The sequence below is a fragment of the Peromyscus californicus genome, unplaced genomic scaffold, assembly GCF_007827085.1.
Source record: "Peromyscus californicus insignis strain IS unplaced genomic scaffold, ASM782708v3 Scaffold_3__1_contigs__length_106647218, whole genome shotgun sequence".
In the NCBI taxonomy this organism is placed as follows: domain Eukaryota; kingdom Metazoa; phylum Chordata; class Mammalia; order Rodentia; family Cricetidae; genus Peromyscus; species Peromyscus californicus.
Window position 1 is genome coordinate 94,905,416 of NW_026294551.1, and position 17,253 is coordinate 94,922,668.

At 52.8% G+C, this 17,253-nt stretch overlaps 3 protein-coding genes across 3 annotated transcripts in view; 2 read left to right on the top strand and 1 right to left on the bottom strand.

Moving 5' to 3' along the window:
* Positions 1-5: 5 nt before the first annotated feature.
* On the top strand, positions 6-5,478 carry Thoc6 (THO complex subunit 6). The gene is made up of 13 exons (XM_052759188.1): positions 6-119; positions 2,974-3,089; positions 3,188-3,252; positions 3,339-3,442; positions 3,534-3,571; positions 3,653-3,701; positions 3,801-3,872; positions 3,959-4,061; positions 4,501-4,550; positions 4,624-4,686; positions 4,768-4,878; positions 4,960-5,094; positions 5,171-5,478. Exons 1-13 carry the CDS (start codon positions 81-83, stop codon positions 5,249-5,251), a joined length of 1,026 nt encoding a protein of 341 aa, XP_052615148.1. The 5' UTR covers positions 6-80; the 3' UTR covers positions 5,252-5,478.
* Positions 5,479-5,586: 108 nt separating this feature from the next.
* Bicdl2 (BICD family like cargo adaptor 2) lies at positions 5,587-12,425 on the bottom strand. The gene is made up of 9 exons (XM_052759187.1): positions 12,144-12,425; positions 8,504-8,719; positions 8,257-8,373; positions 8,027-8,173; positions 7,125-7,316; positions 6,862-7,011; positions 6,425-6,555; positions 6,094-6,214; positions 5,587-5,998 (listed from the first exon to the last, which is right to left on the bottom strand). Exons 1-9 carry the CDS (start codon positions 12,423-12,425, stop codon positions 5,837-5,839), a joined length of 1,518 nt encoding a protein of 505 aa, XP_052615147.1. The 3' UTR covers positions 5,587-5,836.
* A 356-nt stretch (positions 12,426-12,781) lies between these two features.
* Positions 12,782-17,253, top strand: part of Mmp25 (matrix metallopeptidase 25) — a 42,261-nt gene continuing 37,789 nt past the window's right edge. Inside the window, 2 exon segments of the mRNA XM_052758268.1 lie at positions 12,782-12,793; positions 13,673-13,763. Coding sequence (XP_052614228.1) covers positions 12,782-12,793; positions 13,673-13,763 — 103 coding nt within the window.

The window sequence follows — 17,253 nt, forward strand, 5'->3', positions numbered from 1 at the left end:
GAGAAGAGCCACTCTCAGACACGTAGGGAGTCGAGAGGTTGTGTCGCGCGTAGAGCCCTCTGGGACTTGTAGTTCTGAAGATGGAGCACGCCACACCGTCCCCGATGCCTCTGGGTCAGGTGAGTCGAGTGTGAGCACAGTGCCTTCTGGGGTTTGTAGTCTTGCCCTGCCTGGGTGGCCAAGGGCTACTCAGGATACCCAGTGTGCGGAGCTGGTTTGTGGGACTCGGACTCAGACCCCCAAAATGATGACCCTGATCTTTGGAATCTAATTGTGACAATCAGAGGGATTAGATGTCAGTACATTTTACTGTGAAGGATAATAAAGTCACTTAAAAAGATTTAGCACCGTTGGACGTGGTGCCACCCGCCTTTAATCCCAGTACTGGGGAGGCAGATGCAGACATACCTCAGTGAGTTAGAAAGTAGCCTGCTGCATAGCGAGTTCCAGGTCATCCAGGGCTACATAGTGAGACCCTGACTTTAAAAAAAGTTAATCATGCCGGGCGGTGGTGGCGCACGCCTTTAATCCCAGCACTCGGGAGGCAGAGCCAGGCGGATCTCTGTGAGTTCGAGGCCAGCCTGGACTACCAAGTGAGTTCCAGGAAAGGCGCAAAGCTACACGGAGAGACCCTGTCTCGAAAAACCAAAAAAAAAAAAAAAAAAAGTTAATCATAATTGTACATGAGCCTTTTTTTTTAAACCCAGGGCCTTGGGCATTGTAAGAACATGCTCTATCGTTTAGTTACACTCAAGCTTATTTGTGAGACAGTCTCATATATCTCCAGCTTTCTTTGAACTATGTTATATAATGGAGAATGACCTTGAACTTATGTTCCTCGAGCCTTTACCTCTGAGTGTTGTGGGTTATTAGGTGTGCCATAATGCCCAATATATACAGTACTGATACTTAAACACAGGACTTTGGGTTAGAATAGGCTTTAGCAGTTGGAGAGAGAGAGAAGAGGACCCGAGTTTGGTTCCAAACACTCAAGTTCCAAAGCTTGTAATTGCCTGTACCTCCAGCTCCAAGGGATCTGAATCCTCTGGCTTCTGTGAACATCTGTACTCACTTGCACTTACTCCCCTCACACACATATACACATAATTAAGAGCAATAAAATAAATCTTAAAAAACAAAACAAAACAAAAAAGCATGAGCCAGATGGTGGCGGGAGCAAGTGCCTTTAACCCCAGCACTGGGTGGGGGAGGCAGAGGCAGGTGGATCTGAGTTCCAGGCCAGCCTGGTCTACAGAGTGAGTTTCAGGACAGCCAGGGGCTACACAGAGAAACCCTGTGCCCCGCCCCCCAAAACAAACAAATAAATAAATAAGAGCATGGTCTACCTGGGGCTACACAGAGAAACCCTGTGCCCCGCCCTCCCAAAATAAATAAATAAATAAATAAGAGCATGGTCTACCATTTGAGGAGTTACCGTAGTCACAAGAGCCACTTCATCGTTTGGAAACCAGTTTTCATGAAGTACATCGAGCTGGCCTGCTTCTTCCTCTCAAGTGTTGCGATTAAAGCCTTGCCACTACACTAGGCCCGCTAATTCCCTGTGAGATTTATTCATTGTTTTATGTCTATAAATGTTTTATGTTTGCTGTGTGTGTTTATGGTACCCTCAGAGGCCAGAAGAGGCAGGGGACTGGAGAGATGGCCCAGTGGTTAAAAGCACTTGCTACTCTTCCAGAGGTACCAAGTTCAGTTTCCAGCACCCATATAGGAGTGAGTTTACAGATGCCTGTAATGTAGTTCCAGGAGATCCAACACCCCTTTTTAGTCTTCATGGGCACTCATATACACAGCGCATACATACAAATTTTAAGAAGAAACCAAACCAAAACAAAAATACAACAAACAATAAACAAGGCCTAATGACTTAAGGCCTTTAATCCCAGCACTTGCAAGGCAGAAGTAGGGAGATCTCTGTGAGCCCAGCTTGATCTACATAGTGAGTTCTGGGGACAGGTGGGCTTCCTGTGAGAGCCTCTCTGAGGCAGGGGAGGTGACATCAGATCTCCTGGAACTGGAGTTACAGATGGTTGTGACCTACCATGTGGGTGCTGTGAGAGTCCTCTGCAAGAGTTATGTGCTAGCCATCTCTCCGTGTACACACACACACACACACACACACACACACACACACACACACACTTTTTTTTAAAGGTTGATTTATTATTTTTACTCAGTTTTTTGAGACACAGTTGACATATTTCAGGCTGGCCTGGAGTTTGTCATGGAGTGGAGGATGTCCTCCTGCCTCCACCTCCTGAGTGCCAGGGTCACAGGCCACAGTGTACTTGCTTTATGCAGTGTGCAGTGCTGGGGATTGAGTTTAAGGCTTGGTGCATGCTGACCAAGTACTCTATCAATTCAATTACATCCTCAGATGTGTGTGTGTGGATTTGAGACTATCTCATGTAGCCCAGGCTACCCTTGAATTATCACTGATCCTCCTGCTTCCGCCTGTCCAGTGCTGGGACTATAGTTGTATACTACTACATCTGACTACAAAGCTCTTAATATTCATTAGTTTACCTAATTATGACAGATTTCCTGCGAGTGCCTTCTGTCTGTTAAGCTGACAGGAGAGGCGTGGTGCTTGCTGGGTTTTAGGTAACGTACCTCGGTTCCCCTTTTCACACACTCTTCCTGGAGCCACTCTTTTTTTTAAGATTTGTTTATTTATTATGTTCTGCCTGCATTGCCCGTGCACGCCAGAAGAGGGCACCAGATCTCATTACAGATGGTTGGTGAGCCACCATGTGGTCACTGGGAATTGAACTCAGGACCTCTGGAAGAGCAGTCGGTGCTCTTAACCGCTGGGCCATCTCTCCAGCCCTGGAGCCACTCTTGTATGGGGAGATAACTGTGGTTATGGCTGAGAAGGGCTGGAGTCTGGGCAGGGGAGACAGACAGGAATCTGTAGGAGGCCCCAGACTCTCCTCATCTACCTTCTTCCCACAGGCTGAGGTATTTCAGGCCCTGCAGCGACTCCACATGACCATCTTTTCCCAGAGTGTCTCGCCCTGTGGGAAGTTTCTGGCAGCTGGCAACAATTATGGGCAGATTGCCATCTTCAGGTACCCTCTACTCTGATCCCCCCCACACACACACACATGAGCCTTCTGGGATTAATGCTCCTTGTCTCTGACTCCTGTTCCTCCCACCTTTCTTTCAGTTTATCTGCTGCCTTGAGTTCAGAGGCCAAAGAAGAAAGCAAAAAACCCATGGTGACCTTCCATGGTGGGTGTAGGTGTTGGGTCTGGTTCAGGAGACCTCAGGGCAGAGGTGGGGCACAGTGGGTTCATTAACATTTTCTGTCTCTCTAGCCCATGACGGGCCTGTCTACAGCATGGTCTCTACAGATCGACATCTACTCAGTGCTGGGGATGGGGAAGTGAAGGGCTGGCTTTGGGCAGAAATCCTCAAGAAGGTAAGGAGTCCGGAACCCATAAACGGGCTGGGCTTCCCCACCTGGAGAGGGTTGGGATCACTCACTGTTTCCTCCTATGTTTCTCTTGAAGGGCTGTAAGGAACTGTGGCGTCGTCAGCCTCCATACAGGTGAGTGAGGACCGTGTTGGTGGAGGGCATGTGAGGTCATGGACACTACCTCTGTGAATCTGACACTTTTCTTCCACCTAGGACCAGCCTGGAAGTACCTGAAATCAATGCCTTGCTGCTTGTCCCCAAGGTCTGAGCTCTTTGTGACCATTCTAGTCCAAACATTGCTCCTTACTCTTTCTCTACCCTGATTGACATTAACTTTCAGCTCTCTCTTGTTCTCCCATAGGAGAATTCACTCATTCTAGCTGGGGGAGATTGTCAGCTGCACACTATGGACCTGGAAACTGGGACCTTCACAGTGAGTAGGGTCTGGAGCCAGGGCAAGTCTGGGCCAAAGGTAGTATGCTTCCTGGATCTCCCCTGAGCCTTCTCTTTGCCCTGCAGCGGGCCCTCCGGGGCCACACAGACTATATCCATTGCCTGGCACTCAGGGATCGCAGCCCTGAGGTGCTGTCCGGTGGTGAGGATGGAGCTGTACGGCTTTGGGGTAAGTTAAGTCCAATTAGACAGTAAGAAAGTACACCTGGTCTGGTGGTGCACGTCTTTAATCCCAGCACTTGGGAGGCAGAGGCAGTCAGATCTCCGAATTGGAGGCCAGCCTGGTCTATAAAATGAGTTCCAGGACAACCAGGGCTATGTAGAGACTCTGTCTCAAAAAAAAAAAAAAAAAAAAAAAAAAAAAAAAAAAAAAAGATGAGCCAGGCAGGCAGTGGTGGTGCACACCTTTAATCCCAGCACTCTGGAGGCAGAGCCAGGTGGATCTCTGTGAGTTTGAGGCCAGCTTGGTCTACAGAGGGAGTTCCAGGACAGCCAGGGCTGTTAAACAGCCTGTCTTAAAAACAACAACAACAACAACCAAAAACAGGTGAGAAGTGAGAGTGGGCTTTGTGGCTCATCCAGAGTCCTGGTGTCTTGTTTCCCCACAGATCTCCGTATAGCCAAAGAGGTTCAGACCATTGAAGTCTATAAGCACGAGGTGAGGAGAGGCCCACATCCTTGTCCCTCACTGATCCATCCTCCAGTCTCCTCACCTCTTCTCTCCTTCCCAGGAGTGCTCAAGGCCCCACAATGGGCGCTGGATTGGATGTCTGGCTACTGACTCAGACTGGATGGTGAGCTGGGCAGAGTGTGGGCTGGAGAGATCACTAAGTCCATGGCTCACAGTGACTGGGGCCTGCTGCCTTTCTGCCTAGGTCTGTGGAGGGGGCCCAGCGCTCACCCTCTGGCACCTCAGGTCTTCCACGCCCACCACTGTCTTTCCCATTCGGGCACCACAGAAGCATGTCACCTTCTACCAGGACCTGGTGAGTCCATCTTGATCCTGTCACCTTGCCCAGTGCCCCTGTCTAGACCTGACCCCTGAACCTCCTCTTTGTCCCCCACAGATCCTATCTGCTGGCCAGGGCTGTTGTGTCAACCACTGGCAGCTGAGTGGGGAGCTTAAGGCCCAGGTGCCTGGTTCCTCCCCAGGGCTGCTCAGCCTAAGCCTCAACCAGCAGCCAGCAGCCCCAGAGTGCAAGGTGGGTCTTGGAAGAGATGTGGGATCACAAGGGGCCTCTGGAGTGGGGGGGTCAGTCTTGTCTTCTTGGCTTTTAGGTCTTGACTGCCTCAGGGAACAGCTGTCGAGTGGATGTCTTCACCAACCTGGGCTACCGAGCTTTCTCCATGTCCTTCTGACATCGTGATCCCCCATCTCAGGAGCTAGAGTGGTGTTTGTGTTTTGGGATAGGGTCTTAAACTTTAGCCCAGGCTGGCCTGGAACTCGCTTTGTGACCCAGCTTGGTCTCAAACTTTGAGCATTCCTTCTGGCTCTTGCTGAAGTGCTGAGGTTTAGATCTATGAACCACTACACTCAGCTTTTTTTTTTTCTTTTTTTCCTGTCAAAATAAAGTTTTAGGCTTTTTTTTGTTTGTACTTTCTATCCAAGAATGGAGACCAAGTAAGTATAATGATTTATATATTGCTCTGACCTATCCTTACACATAAATACCCATCCCCAGCCCTGTCCCACGGATAGAACAGGAGCCTGGTGCTTAGAAAAGATAGACCTATGTAGATTTGAAAAATAAACAGCTCTGCCCCGACCACCGACCTGGGGTTCCTGCCCCAAAGCTGGCTCCTGCTCCCGAATTGCCTCTGTCCACTTCTTGGGGCAAGGAAGACAGTGGCCTCTCTTGGAAGTTATTCAGGCCCTGTGGACCCATTGGCTGTTAAGAGGAGAGTGAGCCCCAGGGTGAGAAACGGTAGCCCTGCCGCCAGCCCTCATGTCCTTCGGAAGAGGTTGCTTAGAAAGCCTCCACTCTGCCCGGATCCCAGGCGCAGTGAAAAGCCCGTCTTCGTGCGTTGACGAGCTGCTGCAGCCTCACTGAGCTCCTTCTGGCGCTGGGAGCGCAGCTGCTGTCCAATCACCACCTGCATGTCATCCTGCAGGAGGGAGAACAGGGTGGGTGTGGGTCAGAGTGGAGGTGAGGTCAGGTCAGGATGCCTGGCCAAGTCCTGCTCGGGGCCTGCCCTCTCACCTGCCAGGCCTCGAGCTCCTGCGTCAGCGCCACCTTCTGGCGGATGGCTCGCAGCAGTTCCCGGGACAAAGAGTCGCGCTCTAGCGAGACTCGACTGAACTCCAGTGACAGCTTCAGGACCCTAAGAGTAGGAGGGGGAGAGAATATGGTCCAAGGTCACTGAGGACTCTTGGACCCTGGTGAAAGCGGGGGCCACTAACATCGAAATTAAGGAAGGCTGAAGCTTCTGAGATAAGATGGAGCTTATACTCGTTAGGACGGTGGAAATAGGGGCCCAGAAGAGACCAGAGAGCAATCCTGGCTGAGGACTGGGTGAGAATGCCAGGCTCACTTGTTCACTGCTTCGTCCCGGTCAGAGAGGGCACAGCTCAGGGCTTCCTCGGGATCGTCCTGCGCCCTCAGCTCCTTCTGTCGTCGCAGCTCATCCCGTAGAGTCTGTAGCTCTGTGCGGTGCAGCACGATCTGCAGGCCAGGGAAGAAGGTAGACTGGACAACGTGCTCTCCCCCGAACCTGTGCCTGCTCCGTAAACACCGCAGGCAACTCAGTCTGAGTCAGACCGGTGTGTGTGTGTGTGTGGGGGGGGGGGGGTGTGTAGGGTAAGCCTTCAACAGAAGGGATGAAGGGAGGCGTTTAGGGAGGACGGTGGAGCCCAGACGGCTTCCTGGAGGTACAGGCCAGCTCGGGAAAAAACTACAGGTTCACTGGGGAGCTCAGTGGGTTGGACAGTGGAGATGGGAAAGAACTGGGCATCTTGGGCCCTCTCCAACCTCATCCTGTAGCCTGGCTACTTCTGCCTCCTTCTGCTCCAGTATCTCTGCTGGGTTCAGGGATGCTCGCTTCTTGGGGGGCTCCAAGCTCTCTTCCTGGATTGAAGGCTGGGGACTAGACACCTCTTGGGTCTCCAGAGACAAGATGGTCTGTAGGCCAAGGGAACTTATCAGTGCTGCATGAAACCTCCGGGGAGAGAAGGGGCAGAGCCTGCATCCCTCATTGGTTATTCTAATGCGTGGCTGGTAGGCTGAAAGCTCACCTGGGCGCCTTCACATTCATTGACAAGCTGGTCTTGGTCGTCGTCAAGGCTGTGGGCAAGCTCGGTCTGCAGGGAGGCACCCGACACATCGGCGTCCTGGAGTCGCGACTCCTCCTCCAGCTCTGAGACCCGACGCTGCAGCCTCCGCAGCGTGCTCAGCGCCTCTCCAGCCTCGAAGCGAGCGCGTTCCAGCTGCAGGTCACACATCATTCCAACGGTCAGCAGGAAGCCTGCGCTCTGCGGTGGGCCCACAGGGGGCGCCCGAGGGCCGAGCACGGCCAGGGTCCGCTCCCTGGTGGACTAGGCCGGCCCCCTCTCCTGAATTACAGAGCAACCTGGAATACACACCTCCCCTCTGCAGGCACCAATTTCCTCACCTATAAAACAGGGCGTGCCTGGCATCATCCTCGGCCCCATCAGGTCATCTCAGAGAGTGTCCCCTCCCCCTGCACAGCCTTCCTAGTTCACTCACTGCTTTGATCTAGCGTTTATTGATCCTTCTGAGTCTCACAGCCTCACCCCAGTCCTTTGAGGTATGTAATACCACCCCATTTCACAAGTGGGGAAACTGAGGTAGGGTGGGGCTGAGAAGCCAAACCATCTGAACTCAGACTGTCCTCCGTTTTCACTCTTTTTCACCGTGTCCATCACCCCAGACCAGGTTTCTGTCCTGAGCTCTGACCTCAGCCAGTCCCAGACTTGCATTTGCCCGGCTCTGATGCACTTTAAGTGAATCTCCCTCACAAGGTACTCTTTCTTGGTTCCGACTCGCCCTCAGGGTCCCACTTGCTTCTCTCTTGGTGATTTCACTGGCCTCATCTCCTAGAAAGTCCTGAGGCATTGCCAAGGGCCTCGCTGGCTGCCCCACCCCCACTGCACCCCACCCCCACCCCTCTGATTACCTCCAGCTTGTGCTCTTTCCTCTCCCGTCGGAGTAGCAGCAACTCTTCATGGGTGGTCTGTAGCCTGCTTTGGCCTTTGTCCACTTCTTCACGGAGCCCTCGGATCTGGGCCTCTAGGTCCTGCCTGCGGTCCTGCAGCATCTGATTCTGGGGACAGGTGTCCGAGATGAGGCAGAGGCTGGGGTGGGGGGCTGCTGGGCGGGTCTCAGGGAGCCCCAGCTGCTCCTCACCTCTGCCTGCAGACTCTCCAGCCGAGCCCTGAGCTCGGCCCCTGCCAGGGCCTGAGTCTGACACTGCCCCCGAAGGGTGTCCAACTCCCGCTGCAGTTCCTGCTCGGTCCTTGAGGCCTGGGGAGGCGGGGCCGACAATGGATCCATCGGTTCCAAGCGTCTGGGTTCAACACCAACCCAGTCTGCCCACCTCCACTGAGGACCTGTGCGTCGGTCCCCACCTCTCCAGGACTCGGGGCCCTTCTACCTGGGCCAGCTGCTGGCTGAGCCTGAGGTTTTGCTCGCTGAGCTCACTGAGGGCCCTCGCCCGCTCTCGACCACTGTCCTGCTGCTCTGACCGTTGTTCCCCAAGCTGGGCCCGCAAGGCCTCCACGTCTCCCTCCAGCTCCACAGCTCTGGCCTCCCACTCAGCACCCCGGGCTGCCAGTCCACGGCGGAGTTCATGATTCTCCTGCTGCAGCCTCTGTGGGGAGGGGAAAGACAGGAAGCCACCTAAGATTGGAGCAACTCAGAGACCAGGATGGAGGGAGGATCACCCAGATCGAAAGAGGCCAGTCTGTCTAAGGCGGACAAGACAGCAAAAAAGGAGAGCCAGTAAGAGGCAGAAAGAATGAAGGTTCCAGGCCAGACAGGTGGGCTGACGGGTGGGAGTCACAGACCTGATGCCCACTCACCTCCGGCTGCCGCCTGGGCTTCTGGACCCGAAGTCGTAAGCGTCGTTTTTGGCGCCTGAGTCTGGTAGAATTCAAGCCCCGGCCCATGGCATCCCACTTCACAGTCTCCTGGAACTTCTGTGGGCCAACTAGGCCCAGCCCCTCTCCCCTTCTCCCTCTAATTAATCCTGGGCTGTCCCACCCAGCGCCCCACCCCTCTCTCTGCCCTCCTCCAAACCTGTTGGACCAGCGGACCAGGGAGGGAGAGGGGGAGGCGTACTTGACACACTAAAGTGGCCAGCATAGGAAGACAGACAGGTCTGGGGGGCCAGTCCACTGTCTTTGAAGGGGGGCCTTCAAAGCAGGAAGGGATGGGATGGGCCAGGTGACTCTGACCGCAGTTGCTACAGTTATTAGCAGATGTTCCAGCCAAGCGCTTTGCTGGCTCTTTGTCTGTATTACTTCATTTCGTCCACTAGAGGGAGCATCCTCAGATGAGGAAACGGGGTCAGAAGCTAGTGTCTGAATGGCCCATCTAGGTAGTCAAACTCTTAATATTGCCAGGGCAACAAAGCCCTGGGCAGCTTTGGGGTCCAATTTTCCTGGCTAGTGCTTATCTCTGCTACTGCTATGTGGTTTGAACAGTCTTTTTGTTGTCTGCAAGTCCCTTTAACATCTTCAAGCCCTTTGTCCCTCAACCCCTGCAGACATACATCATCCCTATTCAGTATCTCCTGTGCTCCTCCTATTCTAGAGTCTGGCTACTAAGAGTTGAGGGAGACCAGCAGTTCAAGTTCACTGCCAGAGGGTCACAGGCAAATGGGCACATGCCTGAATCTGGCAATTTCAGAGAGAAGGGCTGTGGAGGAACTCAGGGAAGTGAGTTGGGGAAGAGGAGCTGGGGGTGTCACTTAAGGAGGGGCTGATGTTTGCATTGGCCCCTGCAGGACAAGAGTAGCCAACCAGAAAGAGGGTTTCAAGTGGAACAGCAAGTGCAAACCAGGAGCAATGGCACACGTGTAATCTCAGCATTTGGGAGACTGAGATGGGAGGATGGTGAGTTCAAGGCCAGCCCCGAGCTGTACAGCAAACCTGACTCCAAAGTGGGGCAGGCCTGAGCCACTCAAGAAACTGAAAAAGACCCTGTCAGAAAAGGGAAAGTGTTGGGAGCTGGAGAGAGAGATGGCTCAGGGGTTAAGAGCACTGGCTGCTCTTCCAGAGGTCCTGAGTTCAATTCCCAGCACCTTCATGATGGCTTACAACCATCTATAGTGGGATCTGGTGCCCTCTTCTGCAGGCATACATGCAGGCAGAACACTGTATACATGATGAATATGAAAAAAAAAAATAGGGGAGGTGTCACTGACACCAGAGGACAGTGGTTCCCGGGACTTTTAGACCACAGTGAGGAGTTTCAGTTTCATTCTAACTGTGATGGGAGATGCTGGTCCAGGAAAGTGATGTGACCTTTTTTTTTTTTTTTTTTTTTTTTTTTTTGAGACAGAGTTTCTTTGTGTAATGGCCCTGGCTGTCCTGGAACTTGCTTTGTAGACCAGGCTGGCCTTGAACTCACAGAGATCTGCCTGCCTCTGCCTCCTGAGCAATGGGATTAAAGGTGTGTGCCACCACACCTGGTCTTTTTCACATTCACTGCTAGAGTCCAAGAAAGCTGGGGCCAGTGTGAGGATGCTGTAGAGCATGAGCAGAGACACAGGGGCTGGAGCTACAGAGAGAATGAAATATGGGGTGGGGAATTTGGAACCTGGTGTAGAAGATTCAACATGGCTTACAGGTGTGCACCGAGGCCTGAGCACCATTTACATGCAAATGCTGGTTGGTGGCCTGGTGGAGAGGGTACAGAGTAGTTGGCTACCAAGGTCAGCTTGGAGCAGGGATCCAGGTCTATAATGTGGGTACATGAAGGTGTTTACAAATACAGATATGAGCCCCACAGTGAGAGTGGGGTTGACAGAGTGAAGACCCGATTCTACAACCCAGGAATGGACAAGAGGGAGAAGAGAAGACAGATACATGGGGAACATTTGGCGAGGTGAATGCTGGGAGTGGTTCCCAGTGTCTGGGTTTATGTGGATGGTTGAGGAGCTAGCCTATAGATTTAGGGAAGGCCTACGGCTTGCCCAGGGTCACAGCCAGACAGGGATCTGAATGCAGATCTTGTTTGGCCTTAAATTATTTTTTTGTTGTTGGGACAGGGTCTCACTATATAGTCCTGGATGGTCTGGAACTTCTGCAGACCAGGTTGGTTTCACAGATATCTGCCTGTCCTTGCCTCCTGGGGTGTCGGGTTTAAGGGTGTGTGACACCACATCCAGCCCGAGATTATTTTTTTGTTATTTATTGCTGTACTGGGCACGGAACCCAAGGCCTTGCATGTGTTACAAAAACACTTTAGTACTGAACCCCACCTCCAGTCTAGAGTTCTTGCTGGCTTTCTTCCTTTCTTTTTAGAGTCTCATGTAGCTCAAGTTGGATTCAAACTCAATATGTAGCCAAGGATGGCCTTGAACCCTTCTGAACTTCCTGCTTCTGCTTCCCAAGGGCTGGTTTACAGATCTCACCATGCCTGGATTCATGTGTAGCGGGGACCAAATTCAGGGCTTTGTGTTTACTTGGCAAGAATTCTACCAACTCTTCACCAATCCCAGTCTACTTTTTTTTCCTTTTAGTTTTTTGAGACAGGATTTCTCTGTATAGCCCTGGCTGTCCTGGAACTCCCTTTGTAGACCAGGTTGGCCTTGAACTCACAGAGATCTGCCTGCCTCTGTCTCCCAAGTGCTGGGATCAAAGGTGTGCGCCACCACTGCCTGGCTCCATCCACTCTTCTTTTTTAATGAATGTGCATGTGTGCTTGCTTGCTTGCTTTCTTTACTTTTCTCTTTCTCTTTTGAGACAGGGTCTCACTACGAAGAATAGAACATTCTGGCACAAAAGTCTGCCTGCCTCTGCCTCCCAAATGCTGGGATTAAAGGCATGTGTCACCATGCCTGGCTCTTTTTCTCTAGGGACAAGGTCTTGTTATGTAGCCTTTCTTAACGTCAAGAGTGCTGGGACTACAGGCTGGCACTACCCCGGTTACCCTGCCCAGATCTGTCTGAGAGGCATCACTCTGCCCACTTGTCCTCCCCAATCCCCCTCTCTCCTCTTCTTGCTGGGCTCTCGTCCCTGCCCACCCTAGCCCTGCCCACCCTCCATCTGCCCCAGAGGCCAGCTCACTTCTTCATGCTCCAAGTGCTGAGTGTTCAGCGTCTCTAGCTGCCTCCGAAGCTCCTCATTGCGTTCCAGAAGCATCTTGCCCAGTTCGGCGGCCAGCAGCAGGTCCTTCTCCTTCTGTTGAAGCTGTAGGGCCAGGTCCTCTGGCTCCTCTGGCCCTGGGCCCCCTCCCAAGAAGGAGTCTCGGCGCTCCAGCACAAAGGGGAAGAACCCTTCATCACCGCTAGGAGAAGCGCCCCCTGAGAGCAGCCCAGAAGGGAAGCTTGGCCCACCGGCGGAGTCCATGGCACCTGTGCATCTGTGGAGACAGGTTGTTGCTGATGGTGCCACCCTGCAGCAGCCCCAGGGCTCGGCCCCTGATGGCAAACACCTAAGCCTCCCAATCTTACAGCCAGGGCCTCCCTGGACCAACAAGGGTTAATGATCCACGTTGGCCACTCAGCTCCGTTAATGACCTCAGGGTAGACTGAGGCAGGAAGCAGAGTGAAACCTGCCATCTTGCTCCGACTCCTGCCTTCTGTCTTTGCCACATGATCTTTGCCTTCAGGAAGCTCTGTCCCTGCACTCTGGGGCCACAAGCCATCCTCTGACAGTTCCTGCCCCTCTTTCCAGTCCCTCACCACCTGGACACTAATCCTAGAATGCAGGTTCAGGTAGACTCAGCCTTCAAGGATGAAAACAAATCCTTATCCTAAGAGTGCAGGGCTCTCACCATTAGGAACCTGGGTGTGTCTTGACTCTTCAGCCACAGGGATCCAACTCCTTCCCCTTCCAGAAACTCGGATCTCTAGCCCTTCACCTTCTCATATCCCGGCTCTATTTTCTCAAGACCCAGGGGTTTTAGATTTGTTTAGCCTTGTCAGCTTTGATGGCCATCGTGTCCCTCCCCCCTGGATTCCCAGCAGAATCTCTTAGGTCTTTATTTTAGCAAGACCTAAGTATTCCTGCCTCTACCCCTCCTGATTTAGGAGCTCTCATCCCCAGACCCCCAATTTCCCTGGGCCTTGGCGCTGGCCCAGCGCAGGGCGAGGTAACAGGTTGTGCCAGCCAGCGCACCACCGGGTTTCTGTTTACTTCCCGGCCCGCCCCTGGGGATGGGAGCCCTGTGCTTTACAGGGCCGCCCAGGGACAGGGGCTCAGGGGCTCAGGAGGAAAGGCCTGGCACCCTGGATTCTCCATGCCAACCCCCGGGAGGGTCCCTGCTCCCTATTCACCCCAGAACGCACGCACACCTGTCCCCTCCTCTCGACAGGTGCCAAGTATCGACAGGTGCCAAGCACAGCTGGGCCCGAAAATTCCAGGTACTACAGAAGTCTCAGTCCAGCTGTCCCAGGGCCAGACCCAGTGTGTCCCCGATCCCTGCTTTGAGTATCCAACGCCTACCCACCACTCTCTCTGCTCTGGTGTCCTGGCTTCCCAGTTTTTTCCAGAGTCCCGGGAGGCCGTTCCTGAGCTCCCTCATCCTGCCCTGCCGACCGGTCTTCCCCAACCATGCCAAAAGTCTGGTTGTCCCGCCCTCTGCACCCCCCTAGGCTCTCACCTGTCGCCACCGGGCTCCCTCCGAAGTTCCCCTGATCCCCGATGTCCTCTTCCGGAGGCGGCGCCAGGTGCAGGCTTGCACAGGTGAGGGGCGGTGCCGCGGGAGGGGCTGGGACGCCTCCTGGTGGTGGGAATGGCCAGGCGCTGTAAAAGGAAAGCACCTCCATCCTCTTAAAGGTCCATCTTGCTCATACTGGGAACAGTAATTGAACACCTACTATGTGCAGATCATAGGCTGAGCATAGAAGTCAGCTTCTTACTCTTCACGTTTGTCTTTGGGATAGAAAATTATTAATAAGGGTAACACAGTAAGCCCTAATTAAGAAAGCTCTTTTATAGGAACAAATTGTTTACCTTTGTGACATCCTAAGGAAGCAACTGCTACTGACATCCTGTTTTATAGGGGTGCAAGCTGAGGTTCGGGGAAACCACCGGCTTTGTTTGGGGCACAAGTTGGCTATTGTCTTAGTTACTTTTCTGTTGCTGTGATAAAGCATAGTGACCAAGGCAACTTATAGGAGAAAGCATTTGATTTGGGGGCTCATGGCTCCAGAAGGTTAGAGTCCGTGACCATCATGGCAGGGAGCATGGCAGCAGACAGGCAGGCATGCATGGTGCTGGAGCAGGACCTGGTATGGACTTTGAAATCTCAAGCCTGCCCCCAGTGACACACGTCCTCCAACAAGATTAGACCTCCTAATCCTTCCCAAACAGTTCCACCAACTGGGGACAAAGCATTCAAATGTAAGAGTCTATGGGGGGGTATTCTAATTCATACCACCACAATTATGAACAGTGAAAGTGTGAGGTTAACATCTTTTTGGGTGGTGGTGGCAGGGTCTCATGTATCACAGGATGGCCTCAAACTCACTAAAGAATAGAGGATGACTTTGTGCTTCAGATGATTCTGGCTCCACCTCCTGGGTGCTAGGATGGCAGGCAGGCATCACCACACACTCACTTTCTGCTGGGCTGGGGTTTGAACCCAGGGCCTGGCGTGTGCTAGATAGGTACTCTACCAACTGACTATCACCCCAGCCCTAGCAACTTATTTTTTAATCAATTCATGCTGCACACGAGACACTGATGACCGGGCACTTAAGGTGGCTTGCCTCTAAGCACACGCCAGTCCATGTGGCTCCAAATGTGGGGGTTCAGTTCTTTCATCCTGCAGAATTGGGCCCCATGTTCCAGCAAGGGTAGCAGCCATGATATAGAGGGATAGGATCCAAGGTAGGTGATGTAGGACCAGCCCACACAGGGGGACCCCAGCCTTGGCCCTGTGGCTTGTCATAATTCTCTTCAGACACTGTGGCCTCCTGAGGAGACACAGGACAGGAATTCCAGACCACACAAAGAGGACAAACAGATCTCTGGGAAAGTGGTCTGCTGGCAAACGTTTAACAACAGTCTGTGGGGAGAACAAAAGCCACAGCTTGTTACATTTACCAATTTCTGAGGTAAGAGTACTCCCTCCTGATGATTTGAGGTTACTGCCAGGAAACCAGCTGAAGATGTATGGTCAGCTGAGAGAGAGTGCCATGGAGGCAGGAGGGAGAGATATGCTGGAGTTGAACCCAGAGCCTCCACATTCTACCCAAGAGCTCTACCTCTGAGCTCTGGTCCTCATAATCAGCTTTTCCAACTGGCCAGTATTATCTGCTCTGTGTGTCTCTGGCTAGGGTTCAGGACGCCTGAATCTTGGGAAGTTGGAGGCCATGGGTCTAAAAATTGGGTGGAAGGCTGGGCACTGGTGGTGCACACCTTTAATCCCAGAACTTGATGTGGGGGCAGAGGCAGGTGGATCTCTTGAGTTTGAGGCCAGCCTGGTAGGCAGAGAGAGTTCCAGGACAGCCAGGGCTACATGGGGAAACTCTGTCTGGGAAAATAAATACATAAACACACACACATACATATATGAGAGGTAGAAATTGGAACTCACAGCTTATGAGGAAAGGGACACAAGGACTCCTTGAAGAGGTAGTTCAGGGACTGGGACTCCTGGGTCCTGGAGATGAGACAAGGCTTTCTGCCAGCAGAGAGTACATGGAACACAATTCTTTGGAAGGGAGTTAGAGACTGAAAACTGCCTGGCCTTCTTGCAAGGATGCCATTTGCTCCCCCCCCCCCCCCCCCCCCCCCCCCTCCGCCCCAGCATCCATAAGAGCAAAGTGACCGGCTTTGGAGAATTGAGGACACTGCACCCTCTTCTTGGCAGTACCTCCTGACCTCTTTGAAAAATCAAGCAAAGCAGCCAGGTGGTGGTGGTGTAGGCCTTTAGTCCCAGCACTCAGGAGGCAGAGACAGGAGGATCTCTGTGAGTTCAGGGTCAGCTTGGTCTACAGAGTGAGTTCCAGGACAGCCAGGACTACACAGAGAAACCGTATCTTGAAAAACCAAAAAAAGAAGAAAAAAAAAAAGAAAAGAAAGAAAGAAAATCAAGTGAAGCGTCCCCTCCAATTGGTCAGCACCCAGCACACCACGCTCAGCCCACCGTGGCAGAGGCCCTCCAATGAGGCAGGTGCTGAGTTCATCTGGACATGGTGAGACTAGGGCCCGCCCTCTGGGAGGCTCACAGCACACCCCAGACGTGGGAAGGGCCAATAAACTGGAAACAAAGCAGTAAAACAAGAGAGCAAAGGAGCGCGGCGTGGGTGCTGACGTCACGTGGCTGCCGTTCTAATTCCAGTTGGGCTGTCGGCCTGAGGTGTGTGTGCCTGTGCTCAGCTGACTTACCCCCTGTGGCCCTCAGTTCCCTTGTTTTAAGTAGGGGCCACGGCAGCTCCTGGCTGGCAGGAATGTAAAGATCCAATGAGAGTAAAGAACTGCACTTGTGACTCACCTGTGTGTTCCATTGTGTTCCACCCTCAGGACAAACCTATGAGGTCACCCCAGTCATAGGTGAGGAACCCAGATGTGAGAGGTAAAGTTAATGTCTGTGGGTGCATACATACCCTCACCCTAGATTGTCTAGCACCGGGTCCCAGACACTCTTGGTTTTGTTTTGTTTGTTTTTAAGATGGAGTCTTTCTATGTCATCCAGACTGACTATGAATACTCAATCATCCTGCCTTAGTCTCTAGAGCGCTGGAGTTTTTGGACGCTTGAATCTAGTTCCCAGCTCTGCACCTAGCTGTAGGCCACCCTACAATTGGAGACTTCCAGTCCTGTCCGCCTTTCCCTACTCATGTGGAGGAAGATGGGCAGTAGGGACAAAGTGTCCCCAGGGAGGCCCTGGAGAAGCTGGACGTGAGGAACCATTCAACAGCCCTCTCGTGCTCTTCAGTGGGGCTCCCAAGCAAGCCAGCCTTTCGGAGGCCCATGCCCGACCTCCACACCTCTTCTCACACCCTCTCCATCTAACTAGCCCCTAGTGGTCCATGACGAGGGTGGAGGGAGGAAGTCTCCTTTTTGGGGGAGCCTTCCCAGATCCTACAGTACCTTGGCCAAGCTCTGCTGGGCACCTAGAGGCCTCCCTTCTCTTCCACACAGGCGACTGGAAGGAAAGGCTTGGTTCCAAACCACAGTGCCCTCAGGCTTTTAACATGTATGAAGTCTGTGAACAATAAGTATA